The sequence below is a fragment of the Gymnodraco acuticeps genome, unplaced genomic scaffold (assembly GCF_902827175.1).
Source record: "Gymnodraco acuticeps unplaced genomic scaffold, fGymAcu1.1, whole genome shotgun sequence".
Classification (NCBI taxonomy): Eukaryota; Metazoa; Chordata; class Actinopteri; order Perciformes; family Bathydraconidae; genus Gymnodraco; species Gymnodraco acuticeps.
Window position 1 is genome coordinate 133,218 of NW_022990583.1, and position 20,516 is coordinate 153,733.

The 20,516-nt window shown below is 40.9% G+C and overlaps 1 protein-coding gene across 4 annotated transcripts in view; it reads right to left on the minus strand.

The window, feature by feature from the left end:
* LOC117553933 (receptor-type tyrosine-protein phosphatase U) overlaps window positions 1-20,516 on the minus strand; it is a 171,534-nt gene that overhangs the window by 18,993 nt on the left and 132,025 nt on the right. The window contains exons 13-22 of one of the 4 annotated variants that reach the window (XM_034228067.1): window positions 19,409-19,445; window positions 15,980-16,118; window positions 14,991-15,014; window positions 14,584-14,738; window positions 13,707-13,894; window positions 7,051-7,123; window positions 6,871-6,947; window positions 4,266-4,283; window positions 2,689-2,725; window positions 1,704-1,801 (exon numbers count right to left, since the gene is read on the minus strand). In XM_034228067.1, the coding sequence (XP_034083958.1) occupies window positions 1,704-1,801; window positions 2,689-2,725; window positions 4,266-4,283; window positions 6,871-6,947; window positions 7,051-7,123; window positions 13,707-13,894; window positions 14,584-14,738; window positions 14,991-15,014; window positions 15,980-16,118; window positions 19,409-19,445 (846 nt within the window). The remainder of the gene's footprint in view (window positions 1-1,703; window positions 1,802-2,688; window positions 2,726-4,265; window positions 4,284-6,870; window positions 6,948-7,050; window positions 7,124-13,706; window positions 13,895-14,583; window positions 14,739-14,990; window positions 15,015-15,979; window positions 16,119-19,408; window positions 19,446-20,516) is intronic. The other 3 variants (XM_034228069.1, XM_034228068.1, XM_034228070.1) reach the window with 3 other exon arrangements.

A 20,516-nucleotide genomic window follows, 5' to 3' on the forward strand; every position in this document is an offset into this window, starting at 1 on the left:
CTGGAGAAGGTCGCACAGCCACGGCCACGGATACAGCTTCACTTGTGGAGCTACATGGCAATGATGGTGGAGAGGCAGGTGAGCTATCGTTAGCCTCCGGCTCCGGCTGCCGCTACACGTCAACATTGCTAACGTTAACGCTCAATTTCGAGGAAGATGTATGACATAATTTCGTCAGTTTAGCAGTTACATCTCCTTGTTCTCTCTTGTCCTTTCTCCTTTGAGCGCCGCTCTTGTGCTTTGGTTTGCTGTACATTATAAATGCAAGCTATTACATTTTTTCACATGACATGAAAGGGAGCAAGGTCATTGGGCAGACAAATTACAAATTACTTTAGGTTACTTGGTTACTTTGAAGACTGCGTGAACCGGTCAATGCCATTGGGGCCCCAAAAAAAAAAGGATTATATATATTTTGCATGGGCCCCTGGCCGGCTCTGGGCCCCGGTGCGTTGCACCGGCTGCACCGTCGATAGTTACGTCACTGACGTCAAATACTGTGGAAGAACAAGAACAGTCTGTTCCTCTGCAGGTATTTCATGTCAGAAGGCAAAGGAAAGAAAAACACAATAATCACATAATGGTGGGAAGCATGATGGACAGGAGGGCAGCAATCTTTTTTTACCAACACCATGCACAAAGGAGGTATTTGTATTTATTTAATGGTGCCATTTGGATTTAGCCACACAGACCAGTCGTCATTTTTCGACTGTTCCCAGATTTGTTGGAAATCAGATGTGGGTTCGACTGCTGGAAAAGCAGTGCAATTTTAACAATCCATTTAGTAATACATTTGTCTCTGGGGCTGAACAGGAACGGGTACTTATATACAGAATTATATACAACAGGTATTTATGTGAGGGTAGTGAAAACAGCCGTACAGTGAAGCCGTGAAACCTGTGTAGTCATGCAGTGTATACAAGGACAGCAGATATGTGGCTGAGACATTTTAGGCTCATAAATATTTCATAGCATATTTTATGGACTCCATTATCACTTTAGTCATCATGAAAATCATCATAATACCATGACCTTTAAAAACAGACAAATAAAAGATACTCCATGTAGCAAATTATGTGGAAAACATGTGTTCACAGAGATTTGTGTATACTTGCTTGGTTTTCAATTGCCACAAAGAGAATTTGATACAGAAAGTAAAAAACTCCTTTGACATGTTGGTAAATATGCTTTTACACTTTCTCGCCGAGGGTTAGTCGAGAAGATTGTTACCACAGTCAGGGCATAAAGACTGGGAACATGGGAAAACTGCTTGCCTGGCTCTGGCCAAAGTTAAAAAAGTAGCCATTAAAATGATGTACTTGTTATTTCTCATATCTTCACAATGTTCAATAAGGGTGCTGATTGGTAGGTTGTATTGCTGTAACTTTGCACAGTCTTTGTGCTTAGCTAACTGATTGCTATTGATCTTCTCGTCTAACTTTCAGCAAAAAAAGCCAATTTCCCCAACAATGTTCAACTATTCCTGCCTGTGATTTCACATAAATGCAGGGTATCTTTGTCAAAATGAACAGCTCTCAGGCTGCACTTTGCATGCAGAGCAAGCTCCTGTGAGATCTATACTTATCACACACATAGAAGCCTTTAGAATATAAACCAAAATGTTCCTTTATGGTGGATGTGGGGTGTTTCTGTGCAGAGGGTGGTGACAGGAGGGGAAGAAGGGGGGAGTGCACATCACTTACCCTGCCAACCTCCACCAGCTTAGTGATCATGACGATGCTGAAACAATTTTCCTGCCACACCATCCGCCAAAAATCATAGAGAGTCTCCTGCTTGGGTCCTGGTGGGATGTGGGAAGAAATAAGAGAGAAGAAGACAAACATGGCAGCATGAAAGCACGCTCTGCTCAATATGGGAGTTCTCGATTCTGTTGTGAAATTTCATTTTATTTCGACCTAAGTGTCCTTGCTCAGACAGCGGGGTACTGATCTCTCAAGATTGTGCTGTCAATAAAGTGATTGGGAATTCCAGACAGTAAGTGAAGGGGTGATGGGTGACAAACAACAGCAGTAGCTGATGATGGAGGCCCACGGGACCATCAGTCACTCATTGTCATCTGAGGAGGAGACATTTAGGAAGGGAGATACAACTTAAAAACGAGGATCACGTAGAAAAGAAATGCTCAGAGAGACAAAAACACTGCTGACATATTTGTTTCTTTCTCACAGGTTTCATCTCTCTATCGGGAGGAAGGGGAGGTGTGTTTGCAAGATAAGCGGATGAGCAGACCTTGGGTGACTTTGTGACGGTAGCTCCCTAGAAACTGACACTCTTTGGGATTTAGAAAACAACCGTGGGATATTTTCTAATAGAGTCCGACTGTCCATCAGTAGCGACTTTATATTTGAGCGATAGAGGGTGAATGAAAGGACCTCTCCCCGACAATGAACACGCTGCTCCACATGTCTTAGAGATTGAGGAGCTGTTATTAATGTGTTTTATTATTCATGTCTTCTCATGATTGATTCAGGGACATCACTAGCACAGCCTTCACAGGTCGGGAGTCACACCATCACCTTTGGATTTTCTATAGAGATGACTTCAGGCAAGATACTTTGCAAGAGTGGGCTCATTGGTTAGATCATCTCCCATTTATCCTATGGAATTGTTCTTCATCCACACAATTTCACAATAAACACACACTATAGCCTTGCCAAGAAAACTCACCCTGAGTGGCGATGAAGTGGTTGGATCGATGGTAGCCCTGAAAGAGAGAAGAGGGATGACATGCTGAGTAAGCCATCTGTTCCCCAGGCACTGCGGTACAGGAGGGTGTTTTTCTGTCTCACCCTTTCCTTTCCTCTGCATTCTGCTCTCCTTCTGACCTACTGTAACTCTGAATCCAGTTTACTGTCCAACACTGTTTGACCTAAAGCTGACCCCTGACCATGTGTTTGACCTCACAGTCTCCACAGATAATTCGGAGTTGTTGAGTCAACACATCGGTTTTTAATATTTTTTGGCTAAAAGTTGATAGATCTCTGGCACTTCAAACTAAAAGTCAGGCTAAACAAAAAGTGTGTCCCTGTGACAGTTTAATAAAGATTTAATAAATAAACTTAAGGTGCACACAGTTCAATTTCAGGAGAATAAAGATGTTGTATTGAAGGTGTGATTTGTAGTTTCTGATATGATAAATTAAATGAATACAAACGGTTTCTACCAACAAAAAGTTATTTTTGAATTCTTCTCACAAGACATGAGAATATCATACACAGGTTTCACATAAATGCATGATATCATCACAAACATAAACAGTTTTCAAGGCAAAAATCCAATACATACAGTGAAGTACTCTGGGATACTTTATATCAAAGGATGTGACGCCCTTTGATATAGATGACAGACATTTTCATACCGTGAATATGGGGTGAATATGAATGAACATTGAGATGTCACCGGAGCGCCTTTCAAGCATTAGCAATTTAAAGACAACCAGTGTGTCAGGAAGTCCTGAAAATAAGCACTATCTAACCTTTCACAGTCAAGGAGACACCTGGCAATCTCAAAGAAGCAGACACCGCTTAGACAACCACGTGGATGCTGTGGTTCACTGTCTGTTGTCGTTTTAAGAGGAGCAGCTGGGAGGATAATTGACGCCCCATTTACCTTACATGACTCTGTAGTTGAAGAGCAGGTCGGGAATAATCTGAATGAACACTCAAGTCCACCGGCTCTCATCAAATCAGCATGATGGGCAAGATCCTTGTTGATATCAGTTTTCATTTTATTGCTGAGAACCTCTACCTAACATGGAGAGTTGCCCGCCTCGCTGATACATTAGCAAAACTGAATTTCATTCAGTCATGTAAGCAGGGACATGTTTGAAATGGAGATGGATGACCAGTGCTGTGAGGCCTGCTATCCACAATTCCTCTGGCCCCCCGACTGAACGCAATCAGCACAGCTACAGCACCACTCCTCCACTTAAGACGGTGGCCATGGCAAATATACTTCCAGAGTCATTGCCACTTATGAGAACTAAAAACCACAGGGTCCTCTTTCCGGAGAGGACACATCTCCTTGCGTTCATTTAAAATCATTAGCTAAAAGGGCATGTTTTTTTGGGTGGAGGTTGGGAAAGAGAGGGTTTGTCAAATGTGCACAAACCTGAACACACTGACCTTTGAGCATTTGTGGATAGAGGATAGCCGAAAGAGAAGAGGGAAGTGAGAAGAGAAGAGGGGGGAAGAGAGAGAAAAGAGAGCGATGGAAGGCAGCAGAACGAGCAGTGAAGTACTTACTTCCCTGTTAATCCGAATCTACAGGGTCCAAGGTCGAGAAGGTGGGGAAGGAGTAGAAAAAGAAGACATATAGGCTAGTTAATGAAATAAGCTTTTAGTAAGCAGGAGTTATGGTAAAAGACAGACTGGAAGACGTGTGTGTGTGTGTGTGTGTTGTGTGTGGTGTGTGTGTGTGTGTGTGTGTGTGTGTGTGTGTGTGTGTGTGTGTGTGTGTGTGTGTGTGTGTGTGTGTGTGTGTGTGTGTGTGTGTGTGTGTGTGTGTGTGTGTGTGTGTGTGTGTGTGTGTGTGGTATAAGTACAGCAGGAATGTGCTTAATGAATAATAGACCATTTATTTTTTTGTTAGAATTAATGAGGCCAAGTTTTTTTTTGTTCACACTAATCTATGGGTTGCTTTTTTCCCAATTGAAAACATATTTGTCCCTTTACTATGAATTTGGGTTTGGAATTTCCTATTTAGATAAACTAGAAAAAAAGACTTTCTCAATGAAATCTACTGGGCCTGACTAATGAGTAACAATCACACTTAAAGGTGAATTCAATATTAATGGTGGCTTGCTCGAGACTATGATGAGATTTGATATAAAAAACATTGACAAACAACGATCACATTCGGGAACTTTGACAGCCGCACTGAAATGAGTGAAATCCCCTTTTATCAAAGAAATCCCACCCACTTGCCAACCAATATGAAAAGCAAGACGATAAAATACTAAATGCAGGATTTAGTTTCTAACCTGTCAAAAAAATAACTGTTCATTTAGGAGCTGACCACTTGTCGAAGAAGGTGATTTTGAAGCCTTTAAGTTAGTGAAAAAAGTGTCATTTCAGTATAATTTTTACTCAGTATCAGTATGACACGTGCGTGTGTTTGTCTTTATGTCTGAGTGTGTGTGTGTGTGTGTGTGTGTGTGTGTATGTTTGCAAGTGTTTAATTGTGTAGACATGCTACACCTGTCAGAAAGACCCTGTTACTCTTGAGAAGCAGACGTTATGTAAATCAGCAACAGACATGTCGCACTGGACGGCTCTACATTTGCAAAAGGTGCAGGGAGCTTATGCAAAGTACCTCACCTCTTCAAGCAAACACTCACCACAGCCAAGCAAAGGCTCGGGTATTAAGTGACAGAGAAAAGAGGTGAACTCTGTTTTGGAACTGCAATTTTCGGAGGGAGGAAAAACTTTTCCATTTAACCTCTGGTGAAATAATCACAGGCTGTCCAAAATATGCTTTGCTGTGGCTAACTAGATAACATCAGCTCAGTGGGTCAGCCTTGTCAGGGTGTAACATCAGTGACACTGACCCTGTAGTGGCTGCTGAGTGGTGTTTTCTCTCTAATGCCTGCACCTCTGTGCCCTAAACGCTAATGGAGACCCTCATGATAACTACAGTCCTAACAGCAGGCCACATTTTGAAAGCCCTCTCATTGTTATTATTCTTATTTATTGATGTGTGTTTTGTCTTTTTGTATGTGATATGGACCTTGAGTCTGGAATAAAGATTGGAATTGTAATGAACTCTCTAAAAGCATTTCCCGACTGGTTACTCTCTACAGAGAAATTCAAGACAGGAAAAAGAAGTTCTGTAGCGTCAAGCCTTTATATGATATAATTGGCCATAAAGGATAAATCCACCTAAAATCAAGTCAAATTATGCAGTTCGTAATTTTCTCTTTCGCTAAAATAACTTTATTATATATTCTTTATAAAGATTTTGACAGAAACAGGATCTTTTCTCATCTTATCATCCTCAACCAGCACAGGGAGAACATGAGCTTGCCTCAACGTTTCACCAAGTGCCATGTTTTCTTTATTCCCAATGAGAGGCGTGCAAAATAAATCTTGCTTGATAAAGAAATCATATCAGACTCGCTTGACATGACATGACTCAAAGGAATAGCAACACCTGAGGGCTGTGACAACGAATTCACAGGGGAACCATAATACTAGTTTCTATCTACAGTACAAGTATATCTGTACTATTGTATCACTTTTTTCTAAATCTGTGCCGATTTCTTTCCTCAATAACTCCACTATTCTGAATCTGAACGTGCACTTATGCTTTCTGAATAGACACAGCCTCCTCTAGTTTTTCATGAATGGGAACACGTATGAATGGGACTGTGCGAGACAGGTTAGCAACATATACATGTTTTTCAATATGATTAGTGAGCATGTTACTATGGCACTGCATGTTTGGCAGACAGTTAAGGTGAACAGTGGATCAACTCCTCCCGGCAGCCCATCCGGAGATTGAATAACATCAATCATGTCTATTTAATTTAGGGGGGATTTTGTGGCATCTTACAGAAAGGTTCATTTCCTCCACAAGGCATTAAATGCATTCATTTCACTCGGTTTTAATAAAAGCGATAGCCGAGTCAGGGATTCTCTGTAGCAACTCATAACCATGGCAGCTGGCAAAACATCGCTAGAAGGGCCTTTGATTGGATGAAAGCTTCCAGGTGAAAGTGGGCCAGCAGACTGGTGAGCTTACAGCAATGAGAGAGATGGACTGTGGCTTTGCAGCGTGTGAGAGATAGAGACTCAGCAGACTATTTGTATCCCATGTCGAACAGAGGCAGAAAAACAGGATTACACTTACATCAATGTAGTTAGCGTTAATGTAGTCTGAGTTGGGGTCTCCCAGGAGAGGGTGGAGCTTGACTCTGTGGCGGTCATCTGAGACGGATTAGAATGAAATAGTAAAGCATATTTCAAATACAACAATTCCACAATGGCTTTTTTTTTAACATACTAAATAAAATGTGTTCTGATGACTTACATCCTGACAGTGTGTCATGCCTGCCTTTGGTTTTGTCCTTCTTCTTTGTGCAGTCCCATCCATCAAAGAAGCTCTACAGAGATAAAGAAACAACAGATGCATTTCAGGGAAAGGGCTTCTCCATATTTACAATTCATATAGTTTAGATTTAGATTCGAACGATAATCAAAGAACCAGCACTTTCTTTGTTTTATGTGTAAATATTTTCATATCAGCATCAAAAATGACAAAGAAGACCAAGAGGCATTGTATCCTACAGAGGTTTCTTGGTTTATCCAAGAAACGTGATCAAATAAATGAGCGCCTCAGTCATCAAACAGTTTTTGTCTCATCAAGTTACAGTATGGACATACATTTATTGTTGTCAGGAAAAATATAAACCCAACGGCTTTTTAATACTGGGTTAATATTTGGTGTACAACATCAGTGACAAGTGACACTTAACTGAAAACTCTTAATTAAATGCTGCTTTTCATGGATTAAGTTATGTTTTTAAAGGTAACTTGAGTACTTCTACAAGAATGATATGTATCAAACATGTTTATTTTTAACTTATTTCTATCTCTTTTATGAATTGTCTTTTTGAAGTTTTGTTTGTCTTTTTTCTTTTGCCAATGTAAAGCACTTTAAATTGCTTTTGAGTCTGAAATGTGCGATACAAATAAATGAACCTCAACCTTAAATCCATAAAAGTAATCCCAGGACTCCATTTTATCACAGAAGAGGCTCATGGAGTTAATGGAAGTTTCATAATGCACAAATTGACCAAAGAGCCATCATCCAATCATGGCTTAGCTAATCGTATCTAAGTGCAGCAGGTCAGTCAAACTCTGGAAACAGGAAATAGGTTTGTTGTCATGTTGGTTTTTACATACAAGGAATTTGCCTTGATATTTTGGGATGTAATAGTCACAATAAGCATAATAAGAGTGACGTACTGCAAAAGTCAAGAATCATAAACATATAATAGAAACGTACATAAACATGAATGTTTTTTGGCAGTATATCAACATATTTAAAACTGCTTTTATGGGGTTTTCAACAGAATAATTCAGCTGTAAAGAAAAACAAATCAGATGGAGGTGGCTGGCTGGAAATGAGAAGCCGGCTTATGTCTGTCTTTATCCAAAATCACGACTTATTGAACAAGAACTCACAGACAAGAAACCGCCTCTTTAGTATAGTAAATTGCCTTTGTGGAGTGTGGGAAGAGAACAATACAAAAACAGAGGTTAGCCTCTTACATTAGATATAACTTGCTGCAAAACGAGAAGACATGTTGAAGAATACAGCTCTGTAACTCACTGAATGTTTCTATATACAGCTTGTGAATCACTGTATATGGTGAGAAGACCGGTAATTGGAGAAAAAGAAGGAAGACTGTCACTTGCTTAGTGGATGGCTGCTCAGTTATAGCATATCATACTCAGCAACACCTCTCCTCATTCCCTATCATCCACCTGTCTGCATGGATGCACCAGCAAATGCTTACTCTCACACGTCATCATAAGCCACTTTTGATCGTCTGTTGTGGGCTAAATTAAGTCTGCAAACAGCCCCTTCAGATGTATGAAAAACACACACGCACACACACAGCCAAACCAGTCTACCCCCTGTGGTTTTCAGCCACTAGGGGCATTTGGTGAAACTCTGCCCAAGTATGCATGCTGAGCAGGGGATTACAACGCTGTTCTCCCCACAGAGAGCCAAGAACCAGCCAAAGCCTTCCTGGAATTACACCATCCTCCACACTTTTTTCTCTCGGGGTATGTCTCTCTTTTTCTGAACCTTTCTCTACCTTTCCTGATAACTTCTCTCCACATTCCTCCCTTGCTTATTTTTTTAACAGCAGACCTCTGAGCTGTCTTTTTTCTCTTTTTATGTCCATATAGGAGAGAGGAGCAGGTAGAGAAAAAAAAAACAGTGAGAGTGACAGGGGAGTGCAGGGAAAACAACACAGACCCGAGGAAAATGTATTAGAAAACCCTCATTGGCAGGAATCGGTGGAGTGGGTTGGTTAAGAGGATCATATACAGTGAGGAAAATTAGATGAAAGAAATAATTACACTCAAGTACAGACGTGAACACTTTAAAGCACTTCTTTTAACATCTTGATGTGACATCAACATCCCACTTGATTTTTTTTCATTTCACTCAATAACTGTTATGTCACCTGTAATTTTTTCACCCACACAATTTTTTAAATGCCAAAACCGGGAATGAGATTCGTAATCCCACTACATTCAGTCAAAATCCAATCAGAGATGTCGCAGATGTGAAACAATTGGGATATTGGATGTCGAAAAAATAAACAAGCCTGATGCTGCCGAAATGGTATGAATGTGGAATGAGGTAACTGTTGTTTTTAAATAAGCACAGTAATAATTCAGTAGTCTCTGGTGTAACTAAACTTTGAATCAATAATAATCCTTGCTAACCTCAGCCTCGGGGTATAAAGTAGAATAATGAAAGTTTCAGCTCTGCTGTTGTTTACTCGCAAGACTCTACAGTGGGAATATGGCTGTAGCTGCTGCACACACACGCCCCTTCACAACTCACTGTAAATTCTTGATCAATGTTTTACACCACATAGGTATTCTTCGGGGAAATAAAAACCTATACTGCCGGGCAGTGTAATATGATACTCCTCATCATTTTCCTTCATAATGGAGAGACATTCTATCAAAACACATACTATAGCAAAGAGATAAAAACAAAACAAAGAGGTGTGTATTGATTTTTTGAGTGGAGTGTGTTTTGCCCGTGAGAGACAGTTTAATGAATCTACAAGCAGAGTTCCAGAGGGAAAACCAAGAACCAGAGACAAAAGTTGTTTTCTCTTTTCACGAGGGCTGAGGGTGACAAGGATGGATTTTTCCCTGGGGTGTGATCTCAGCTCTCATCCACAAAGTTCCACCGGGGAGAAGTATTCAGAGATCTGGGCCCGTCATTATGTGCCCTAGAACATACAGCAAGAGACAGCAGCCACGGTGACAGCAGGAGGGGGATAAGCAATTCTCTGCAGGAGAAAAATGCCTGTACTTACAGTTCAACTCAGGACGTACAACCCGCCACAAGGAAATGGTACAAAAAACGAACCATGATTCACAATATGCAACGATAAGGTGCATGCAGTTTCTGAACCATCTTTGTTTGCTGGACAACGACCTGGTTGATCACAGTGTGTCTGAAATAATGGTTATTGCCTCTATTTTGAATGTAGAGCCACCAATTACTGGATCAGATGACGGGATATCTAAGTCAGTGATTCATCAGAGCAGCATCATCAGCCCTGTGCTGTGTGAGAGAGAGAAGCGTCCTCTATATCAGTCTGATGGTTACCCTCGGAAATTATAGAGCATTTACGCTGCACCTTGTATTGAGGAGGGAGGTAAATACTAACATTGCTACCGTGAGGAGGATATTTTGAGGTGACAGGGCATAGAAGATAAAACTCTCTTTCCTAACATTTGCTCCTTTTTGCCTTACTACCCAACCCTTCAGACTCCCCTTACCTCTCTTCTGTACCTCACAATCTTTCAGTTGTAGACAGAAGACTCCAACTGAGATATTTAACCTCACCAGGCCTGCAGTCATGACAGAGGGCTTCTTTTGGGGCCAAATGAGGATGATTTATTCATATGCTCAGCGACAGTGTGATCCAGATGCCTTTTTTAACCCTCACTAATTAATTTCAGAGGGTGGTGAGATGGGCTCATGGAGGATGTCAGAGGAGGATTGATGGTCTCCCACAGCCCCCTAGCAAGAGCCATTCCAGCTAACATGGCCTCTCTAAGCTCGGAGTTATCCACAACATGTGGTAATTGCAGGTGATCCTACTTACTACTCACTAACAGCCAGTAAATATAACCAAATGACTCCATTTCAAATACTTAATTTTGTCTCGATGAGTCTTGGTGGTCTTAAGATTGCCAAAGTCCAATCCCCACTTAAAGAAAATCAGCTCACAGCACTGAGTTTGAGATATGCTTGCAGAACTCCTCAATCTATGGGCTATCAATTGCATTTTGTGACTGTCATCATAGGACTAGCTACTTTAAACGTTTTTGTCCCTATAATGAAAATCTGTTTATTTGGGCATAATTCATTTAAACAATGAATCATGCGGCAATTCCAAGTGGCAATTCCCACAAAATATTATATCAAATTGACAGAGAAGATAAGCAGTGAGATGTCAGCGATGCATTTTTCTGTATTCATGAGGCTAGCTGTTCTGTTACTTATATGTGGGGCTTCAGATTCTTCTACTAAGGTCAACTCTCAAATACTTTTAATAATAAACTTATTGAGTTTACTTTCCTGTACCAAGTATACATACTCCAACACTCTCAAATTGTTCAGGCACTTCCTGCATCACAGAGGGTTTGTCTATAAGGTTTATAAGGTCCTCAATATAGTCCTTCCTCCTCCTACTGTAACAATGTGGACAACTAAGGTCGAGCACTCCTGCTGAGCGAAGCCTGGTTATTGACCCGTCCTCCTCCCTGGCTACACCAAGAACTGTAGTGTTACAAAACATGTTTGACTGATTACCCCTGGCTTCTTCAACTCCAGAACAATGCGTCCACTAACTTAAAACAGATTTTTTGAACGTGCCAGTTTTCTCCGCTGTGTTATGGAGGAGTGCGCAGGTTAACCAGGCATGGTGTACATCAGTGTAGCCACTGTACCGGACCTTATGGTGCGGAGGGAGCTCAGCACAGCTTTGTCTTGCAACTTTAACAAATCTCCCCTATGGCAACAAGCTCTGCATGCTCAGAAAATGAAATAATGGGATCATGGCTGAACTAAGTTTGTAAAGTTAAAGCCTTTTATTGTCATTATACACAGAGTATAATGAGATTCAGAGTGCAACTCTGTCCCGGTGTGCAAAAAATACAAACAAATACATAACACTAAAAAACACAGCAATAGGACAGACAACATACAATCATACGGGGGAATAAATAGTTAAAAATATTTATATAAAAATTGTATATAAAGTGCATTAAAGTGTGTGTATGTGTGAGAATGGTTACGGTTATTGCATTATGTGTGGTGGTTGAGCAGCCTGACGGCCCAGGGGTAGAAACTGTTTTTGAGTCTGTTTGTCCGTGACTTGAAGCTCCTGTATCTCCTCCCAGAGGCAGGAGAGAGAACAGTCTGTGACCTGGGTGAGAGCTGTCCTTTATTATTTTGTTAGCTCTGCTGAGGCAGCGGGAGGTGTAGATGTGTTCCAGAGAGGGCAGCGGGCAGCCAATGGTTTTCTCTGCCATCCTGATCACTCTCTGCAGGGCTTTCTTGTCCGCAGCTGAGCATCCTGCATACCACCCTGAGATGGAGTATGACAGCACGCTCTCGATTGTCGCCCGGTAGAAGGACACCAGCAGCTTCTTGTTCAGTCGGTTTCTCCGAAGCACCCTCAGGAAGTGTAGTCGCTGCTGGGCCTTCTTAACTGCTGCAGTGGTGTGTGCTGTCTAGCTGAGGCTCTCCGAAATGTGAGCCCCCAGGAACTTAAAGGTGGAGACCCTCTCCACTCTCTCTCCATTGAGGTGAAGGGGGGCGTGTTCTGGACGGTGCTTTCTGAAGTCTATGATGATTTCTTTAGTTTTGCTTGTGTTCAGATATAGATTGTTTGCTTGTTTGTATTACACACAGTGGCCTTAACAGCAATACTAACACACTAGATCACCTCACATGATTGAGAGATAATACCTTCCCGCTGCCATGGAAGCACTAACAAAGAAGAAACGTTTTCTGTTGAGACCTTAAATCTAGGCAAAGTGAAAATAGATGGATGAAGTGCGGGTTATTATTTAAAACATCATTTGTGGATGAGATAAGATAGATAAGTAGGTAGCAGCAATGAAGGGCCTTTTATTCATATACAACAACTTGAAGTTTGAATTGAGACGATGACCTTGTGCGTCAAAGAGAAAAGCAGAAAGAGCTGCTGATGTGTTCATACCGTTGATGCTCCTGCCGCAAACAGTTACAGCGTTTCACTTTTGTCTATACAAAATAAACATATGTACTGTATTTATATATATTTTTCTTTCACTTTACTCAAAGCAACAGTGACCTCTTAAAGTTATAATACCATTATAAAAAGATTATAATATTGTAATATAACATTTGTAATGAATGCAGGCACACTTTCATCCTTGGAAAATAAATATATAATATTACGTGACCTTATAATTTATTGTAAAATGGGTTAGGATTATTTTAATAAAGCATTATAAATGCATTATAGACATGGTCCTCATACAAAGTGTTACCCAATTTGCAATAAGTTTCTTAAGCATAATTAGACCGCTTTTGCATTGTTGGCATGAAAATTGAAGTTAATGTAACCAAGCCTCCAACTGTAGCATTGGATTATGTATATCACCGCAGTTTGAGTGTTCTTGCCTTTAGTTATCCCACTCGATGCATGTCCGGCAAGAATGAACCAATTATACCCACGTTAAATAATAACAGTGAAGGTTGATTATTAACTAACACAATCTTCCTAAGACACTAAGCACCAGAAGCAACACTTGCTTTAACTTAACTTAGTCAGAGTGGAAGATTAATAAGCTGGCTGTGTTGTGTTGTGTTGTGCTGTGCTGTGCTGTGCTGTGTAAGACAGGAGAGTAGCAGCGCTCTCTCACCTCATACTCCTGTTTAAAGCCATAGCCCTCGGCAGTCTTCATCTGGTTGATGTGCTGCAGAAGGTCAGCCACTCTGACGGCGGGGTGGAGCTGCCCTGTGTGGTATGGGGAGCCTTTACGTCCACACTGGTGCCTCGGGGAGCCCCCCAGCAGGCTGCTGGCCTCGTTCACTGAACTACGGACGTCACCTGCAGCAGACACAGACACATGTTCAATGTCAGCACGACTCAAGCTGAATAACTCATGTGCAAGATGTGATACGATGTAAAACATTAAACATTTAGTAGCATGTTTTGTTCGGAATTACAAATGCTGGTGTTACCATTACATTGTGGGAATCTGTATGCTGATACTGACTCATACAGTACATTATGTTACAGGTGTGTGACTTCGATTAAGGTCTGTCTGCACACGGATGTCTTCATATTATATTTTATAGAGACGTGACAGCAGCTCTGTCTCGCATGACGTGTGAACAAGATCAGCACTTCCTGTAAAGTAAACACATCTGTCGTTCCCTTTCTGTAAGACTGACGATATTAGAAAGGAGATGAAGATGAAACGTACTGACAAGCATCACAAATCATTTCTTTCAATACAAATATGTTACTTCACTTCTCCCTTTTTTTGCACATCTTGTGGGATTCGTCTTGTGTATCAGCTGCAGGCAGTGAATAGTTGAAGGGGAGTCGAACAACAGAACATTTCTCACACAGCGTGATAATTATCTTTCAGAATGATTCAGACATTTATGGAGTGAATGAGTGACGGTCAACAGGATTAAAAAGTGAGGGATGATGTGTGTCAAGTTTGAAATTGCATTGTGTAGTAGTGGTAAGCTGCCAGGTTTGTGTACACTGAGTGTCTTTTGTCTTACTGCGTGTGCCGCAGGTGTGCGCATCCATGAAGGAAAGGGCCATCCTTTCATCCTCCTGCAGAGTGCTCTGGTCTGTGAAACTGCGCTCCATGGAGCCCATATGGCTCTTCTCCTGCCGGTAGGTAATGGGTGTCTTATTCATGTTTACTGGTTTCCTATTCATGGGAACAATACAGGGGAGATTGTAATAGACAGAGAGAAAGAGAGAGGAGGAAAAAGGAAATGTTATGTTTAGTAACGAATGCTATGGAGGTAAAAATATAGAGCAACTAAGAGAAAAAAGGTGATAAAGTCCAAATAACTGCTTGATTATTTTCCCTCTACACCTTATGATTGACAGCCAGTGCACAAGCATGTATAAGATGGATCACTGAAACAATGGGAGAGCAAGAAGTGGAGTCACTTACGGATAGTAAGAGTAGTAGTCCCTTCTGGCAAGAGTGCAGGAGAAGAAGAAAAATAATCAAGAAGAAGAAGTAGAGATGTAAGATGAAAGCAATGCCAGCTGAGGGCAGAATGCATTGATTACAGTGAAAATGAAATCCATCCTCCCGTGAGCTCGGCTGTGCAGGCGGCCGTATGACGCATGCAAACGAACCAAGCAGGTGCTGGCGGAAAAACTAGTTTTTTTCCCTTCTGTCGAATATGTCTCAGTGTTATACTTCAAGGACTAGACCGCAAGGCTTCCTGTCAGAAACATTTTAGCAATCAATTCGCTAAGAGCGGACTTCATGGTGGCTTAGCATAGGAACCCGGGCTAATGTGCAGAGTAGTCGTGACTTTCAGAATCAACATTATTCAATATTAGCCGGGAGGCTGTGTCAGCCATTTAATAATGATTGCTGGAGCCCTGAGTAACTTCCCATTTGGCACGGCAGGTTCTTCAAATTTTCATTTATCTTATTTTAGTAAGGCAGGTTAAGCCTTATTTGAGATTAAAACTAAGGCCGCCCTACAGCTGCTGCTATATAAATGCCGAGCCAGATGTGTAGATGATGTACTGTAAACCTGCGGGATCATGGGCTAATAATCTCTTAAAGCACACCTTTTCCCTCCCAATTACCATCTCATTTAAGGGTCAGGTCTCTGCTTGGTGTGCGTAATTAAGTGGATAATTGAATTGCATCCGCCTTTAATTAGATACTCCACACTCAGATAGGCTCTACAGATGTGAGTTGTTTGGTCCCCACGGTGCACCATGAGGCAATGAAAACAATGCAGCGCTGGTTGTTGGTTTCAGACTCTATCCTAAATAAGCATGACCTTTTCAAAAGTTCAGCAAAATATGAAAACTGATGACTAAATGGTCCAAAACAAAACATAAAAGGCTAAAACAATATGGGGGTATGCATAATGAGGCATGATGCGCGATCAACAGTTATCAGCAGACTTTTACCCTTTCTTAATGATGATAATAACGGCACCCAGCAGAAGGATGAGCACCACCAGGCCTCCAGCGCACACCCCGAGAATCAGACCCATCTCCTCCGAGTGCTGGGACACCTCCAGAGCTTTGCGGTGATCCTTGCAGGCTGCTAAAGAAGCAGAAACACAGATGCACATGAATAAAAATGGCACAATGCAAATACAGTACATACAGAAATAATGTTGAAGGTGCCAAATACATTATTCATAGTAAGCAAAGAGAGTGAAAAATGTAATGCAGACATGGGAAAATAGAAAACCCACAGCTTCAAATAACTTTAATGAATGCACACAGAACTCAGAGTTGTGTTCTTTTCACACAATACTACAGACGTTCATAGTGCTTATCATGACTGCTGGGAGGAGATCCACTATATAATAATAGTCTTCTCAACGTCAAGGCTACACTTCTATACCAGTAGTTATTTCCTATACTTGTTAAAGATAAAAGAGACACGTGAATAAAAGAAGTGAAGCCTGAAGGCAGACAGCGATTGTCCATGCTGTCCAACCTAACAAACCTGCAATCCTCAGACATACATAATGATAACTTGTGCTCTGACAAGCTAAATGATTGGTTTGCATAGTGTTGTCTAAGAGGTTTTCAACTGGCTACTTAGACTGTTAAAGATTTATACTGATGTTTACAGAAACCAAACTGAGTTGAGAACATAAACAGATTGCAAAACATTGATGTAGAAGAAGAAACTATTTTCGCAGGATTTGCAAATATGTCAGCCTAAGACAAGAAACTCATTAGCTAAGACCCATTAGTCATGTACAAAAAGGAGCAATTCAGCAATTGTTCTTCTGTACAATGACGCTGCAACAATAACCTGACACCTTGTGATATTACAATAGTACATTTATATGCTATTGTACATGCACTAAACTGCAAATTTCTATTCAATATGGAAAACAAATATATAGTGTATTTTTTCTCCCAGTCACAAGTCATCCTTACAGCCCTACAGTAGAATCTCAAGGTGCCCGGGTGTCTGTAAACCTCTGGAAAAGTCGTTATCATAATAGCAGGTTATTCATTTCTCTGGCATAAAGCTCCATACTTATGTAAATGGTGCTGAGCACTGGGTTCTTTTTGTATTGTTGTACAGGGCCCACTGATCTAGAGTGTGTCAGCCTGTCCTCCAGGCCTTAACAACCCCGAAACTAGCCATTCTCAGCCTTTTGGAACTGGAGAGCGGCAGAAGAAATCACAGCGGGCCTGGGGATATAACTCTATCTTGCAGCCTGCTGGGGAAGAATCAGATCTGGGGCAGGGAAAATTAAAACGACGCCATGTTTGAGCCCAACTATCTGCAGCCGGGGGCATACTGGGGTGCTTTCGAACCCCTCTTTACAAAAGATGAAAGAAGCAGAATATTATTTGAGTATTTGGCAGGTTTTTTTAAATCAATGATGGATGTTTGGCATATGAGAATGGAGAACATTAGTAATTGGCTTAATATAAGAAAGGATATTTTCCTTCTATATACGCTCAGGAAGTAGCTTTTTGAATTGCTAACTCCATGTTACATGTTGTTCCAAAAATGTGAAAAAATGTGTGCTGCTCAACCTACGGACAGCTCATTTGAAAGGTATACTTTACTTGGAGTGGTAGGAAGCGGTTCAGTCAGACTGAATACCAAAAAATGTGTAGTCCCTGTTCACACACAGAGACACGCTATCACCCAAATATGGCTTTATGTCTGGGAGCTACTGTAACTGGAGATAACATATAGTCGGTCCTAACATGCTGCCCTAAAAAAAAAGCCACAACTCAGCACTTGCAGTTCATTTTCTTCTGTGACTTCATTTAAAATGACACGTACACGGGAAATACAGGGATGCGTTTTATTGGCGAGAAATGTAGATGAGGAGGTGAAAAATCAATTTCAGTTTTCTGACATTTTGGACAGATAAGGCGGTTTTGCCACATTTAGCCTCGACATTTCTATTAAGCCAAACACGAGCATGAAATAGATTTCCACATGAATCCCTGCACCTGCCAGCTGCCCGATGGTGGAAATTGGCACTTAGAGGAGAAATGGAAGTCTATTGTTGTGTTGAGCCTGCCAGAGGATCCTTAATTAAACTGTCACCTGGAAGTTGAAATGTAATCTCCAGCTTTGTTATCCAAGCCAGAATCATTTGCCTCCACTTTGCCTGTGATGGGCTGCTTGATAATAAGGGCTTAGGACCCAATGATGCACAGGCTATGTAAATGGTGGAGGGATCACGGAGCTCACAAACAGCACCAACAAAAAACTGACCCGTCACACCTTGAAATTGGAAATCTACGTGATGATTTCATTCGTATGTCCTTTTTTTTGCAAATAAATCATCATGTACATGGCTGATGTAAATCCGCCAATCTTTTCAAAAAATTACTTTTCATTGTGCACTTTTCTCTCCTTTAACTTCTGTTTTTCTATATTGATTGTATTGTTAAAATGTTGCTTATTTATCATTTTTACTTTTAGTGCCTGTGTGCATTTCTTTCTTACTTTCTTAGCTTAGTGTCAAAGAAAAGAGACGAGCACACTGTAAAACTGCATTGGCGTGTGAAAGCATAATTAATCAATGCCCGACCGGGTGTCTGCGTGGGGCAGATGGAGTGAGACACTGAGCTGAAATGGCTGGCCTTGCCTTTTGGCTCTATGCTTGAGGAGAGCCTCATCTCTTTTCCTTTTTCACTCTCAGACGATAAAAAGGCCTTCACCAAAGAAAAGACTCCCGCCAAGACAATTTACTTGCAAGGCTCTGCTTACTGTTGCGGTGCTATGATAACTATAAATACATGACTTTTATTCACCATGATCTGACAGTGTGCAACAGCAGAAAGGGCTCTCCTGCCAATAGGACTTAGAGTCAATTTCTCTGCCCTTTTCATGTCCCTGTGAATCCAAAAGCTGGAGGTACATTATGAGGGGTGGGGTTTGGCTTTCTTATACTGATAGGTCAAAGTAACTCCATCTGGTAGTTTTGATCTTGAGGACCCTTCTGGACCTTTTCGAGGTCAAAGCCCTCAGAGGTAGCTGTCTAGCGGGCTGCTGATGAGAACAAAGAGACTGCCTTTGATATAGTGTGTCCCGGCGTCTGCCCCCAAACAAACAGGATGAAAGCCTGACCCTTAATCCCTCCCCGCTTGTTGCCCTTTTCTCAGAGGCATGCTGCTAAACAACAAGGACCAGTCAGAGAACGCTTCTCCACATCCACACCTTTGTACTTGAGAAAGAGGTGAATAACAATGCAGTGTACACTAAACTCACCAATACCGTGAAAATTACATTCTTAATTTCTTATCTTGGAACAATGAGAGAATAGACAACATTGCAATGCATAGGAAATTCATTCAAGGTCAGTGTCAGTGGGAGGAGAAATATTCATGTTGAATTACCTTTGCGAGCGATGCGGATGCAGTTTATTCTTGATTCCTGAAAGATAAAGAAAACACAGACATCAGAGGAGGGGGGTGGGGGGATATTGCTTAGCATTTTGCATAAAAGAGACGAGATAAAAGAAAATAGGATGTTGTGAGTTGCCGAGCTAAGACACACACACATACATTAAGTTGAAAATATGGCCACAGCAGATAAGAAAGACACTTTGAGTGAACATTGAAACATGATGTTAGACGGTAACAGGTGAGGACCATAGCTGGATTCACACTGCTGTCAACCCTCTCTGCTGTTTCTGCCCTCTGATTTAATATTCATGTGACTAAACATGAGTGGGTTGCACTACTCCTCTAAAAAAGAAAAACGTAAAGTGTTAAGAGTCCTATTGACGACGTGAGGTTACAAAATGTTTCAAATATGAGAGCTGTGTTGAAGTGTTTGAAAAGGAGATTAAAGATTCTTGCTGAAGGAGAAAATCTGATCGTTGAAAGGGAGAGCGCATAATTAAAGGGAGGGGATTCAGACCAGTGCACCACTATAAAAAGGAATTAATTGTATTCAAATTTCAACTGATGACATCTCAGTATTATGAAAAGGGCCTTTGTCAAACAGCACTAATGAGATCCAACACTGTAATCAAATTCCATCCAACCACCTCTTGGATGAAATGCGTTATCAAATTAAGATTTACAGATGCTAATTCAGGCATTATGTGACAATTATGGAAATGTTCCCATTCAGAAATGAGCAAAAAGCACTTTCCTTTTTTAAATTATCTATTTTATTGAAAATCCATTTCAAGGTGACACATATTTAAGCAAGTTCTTAAATTGATGGTTTGAATCAGAAAATACAGACTCAGAGAGTGACAGAGTATGTTTACCATTAGCAAATGCTTTTTTTGGTCGAGAAAAATTGTGAGATTGAAAACAGAAAAACAGATAAATGGGCTCATATACATTATACCTGCATACAACAGCTTGAAAAATAAATGGGGTTTTTTCAGAGTACATTTTGGTCAAATCCATTGTAGTTATCATCAGCACAGTGCAACTTTCATTAAATAACTATTTGTTTAGCTATTTTAAGGTATTTTTTCTAATGTTT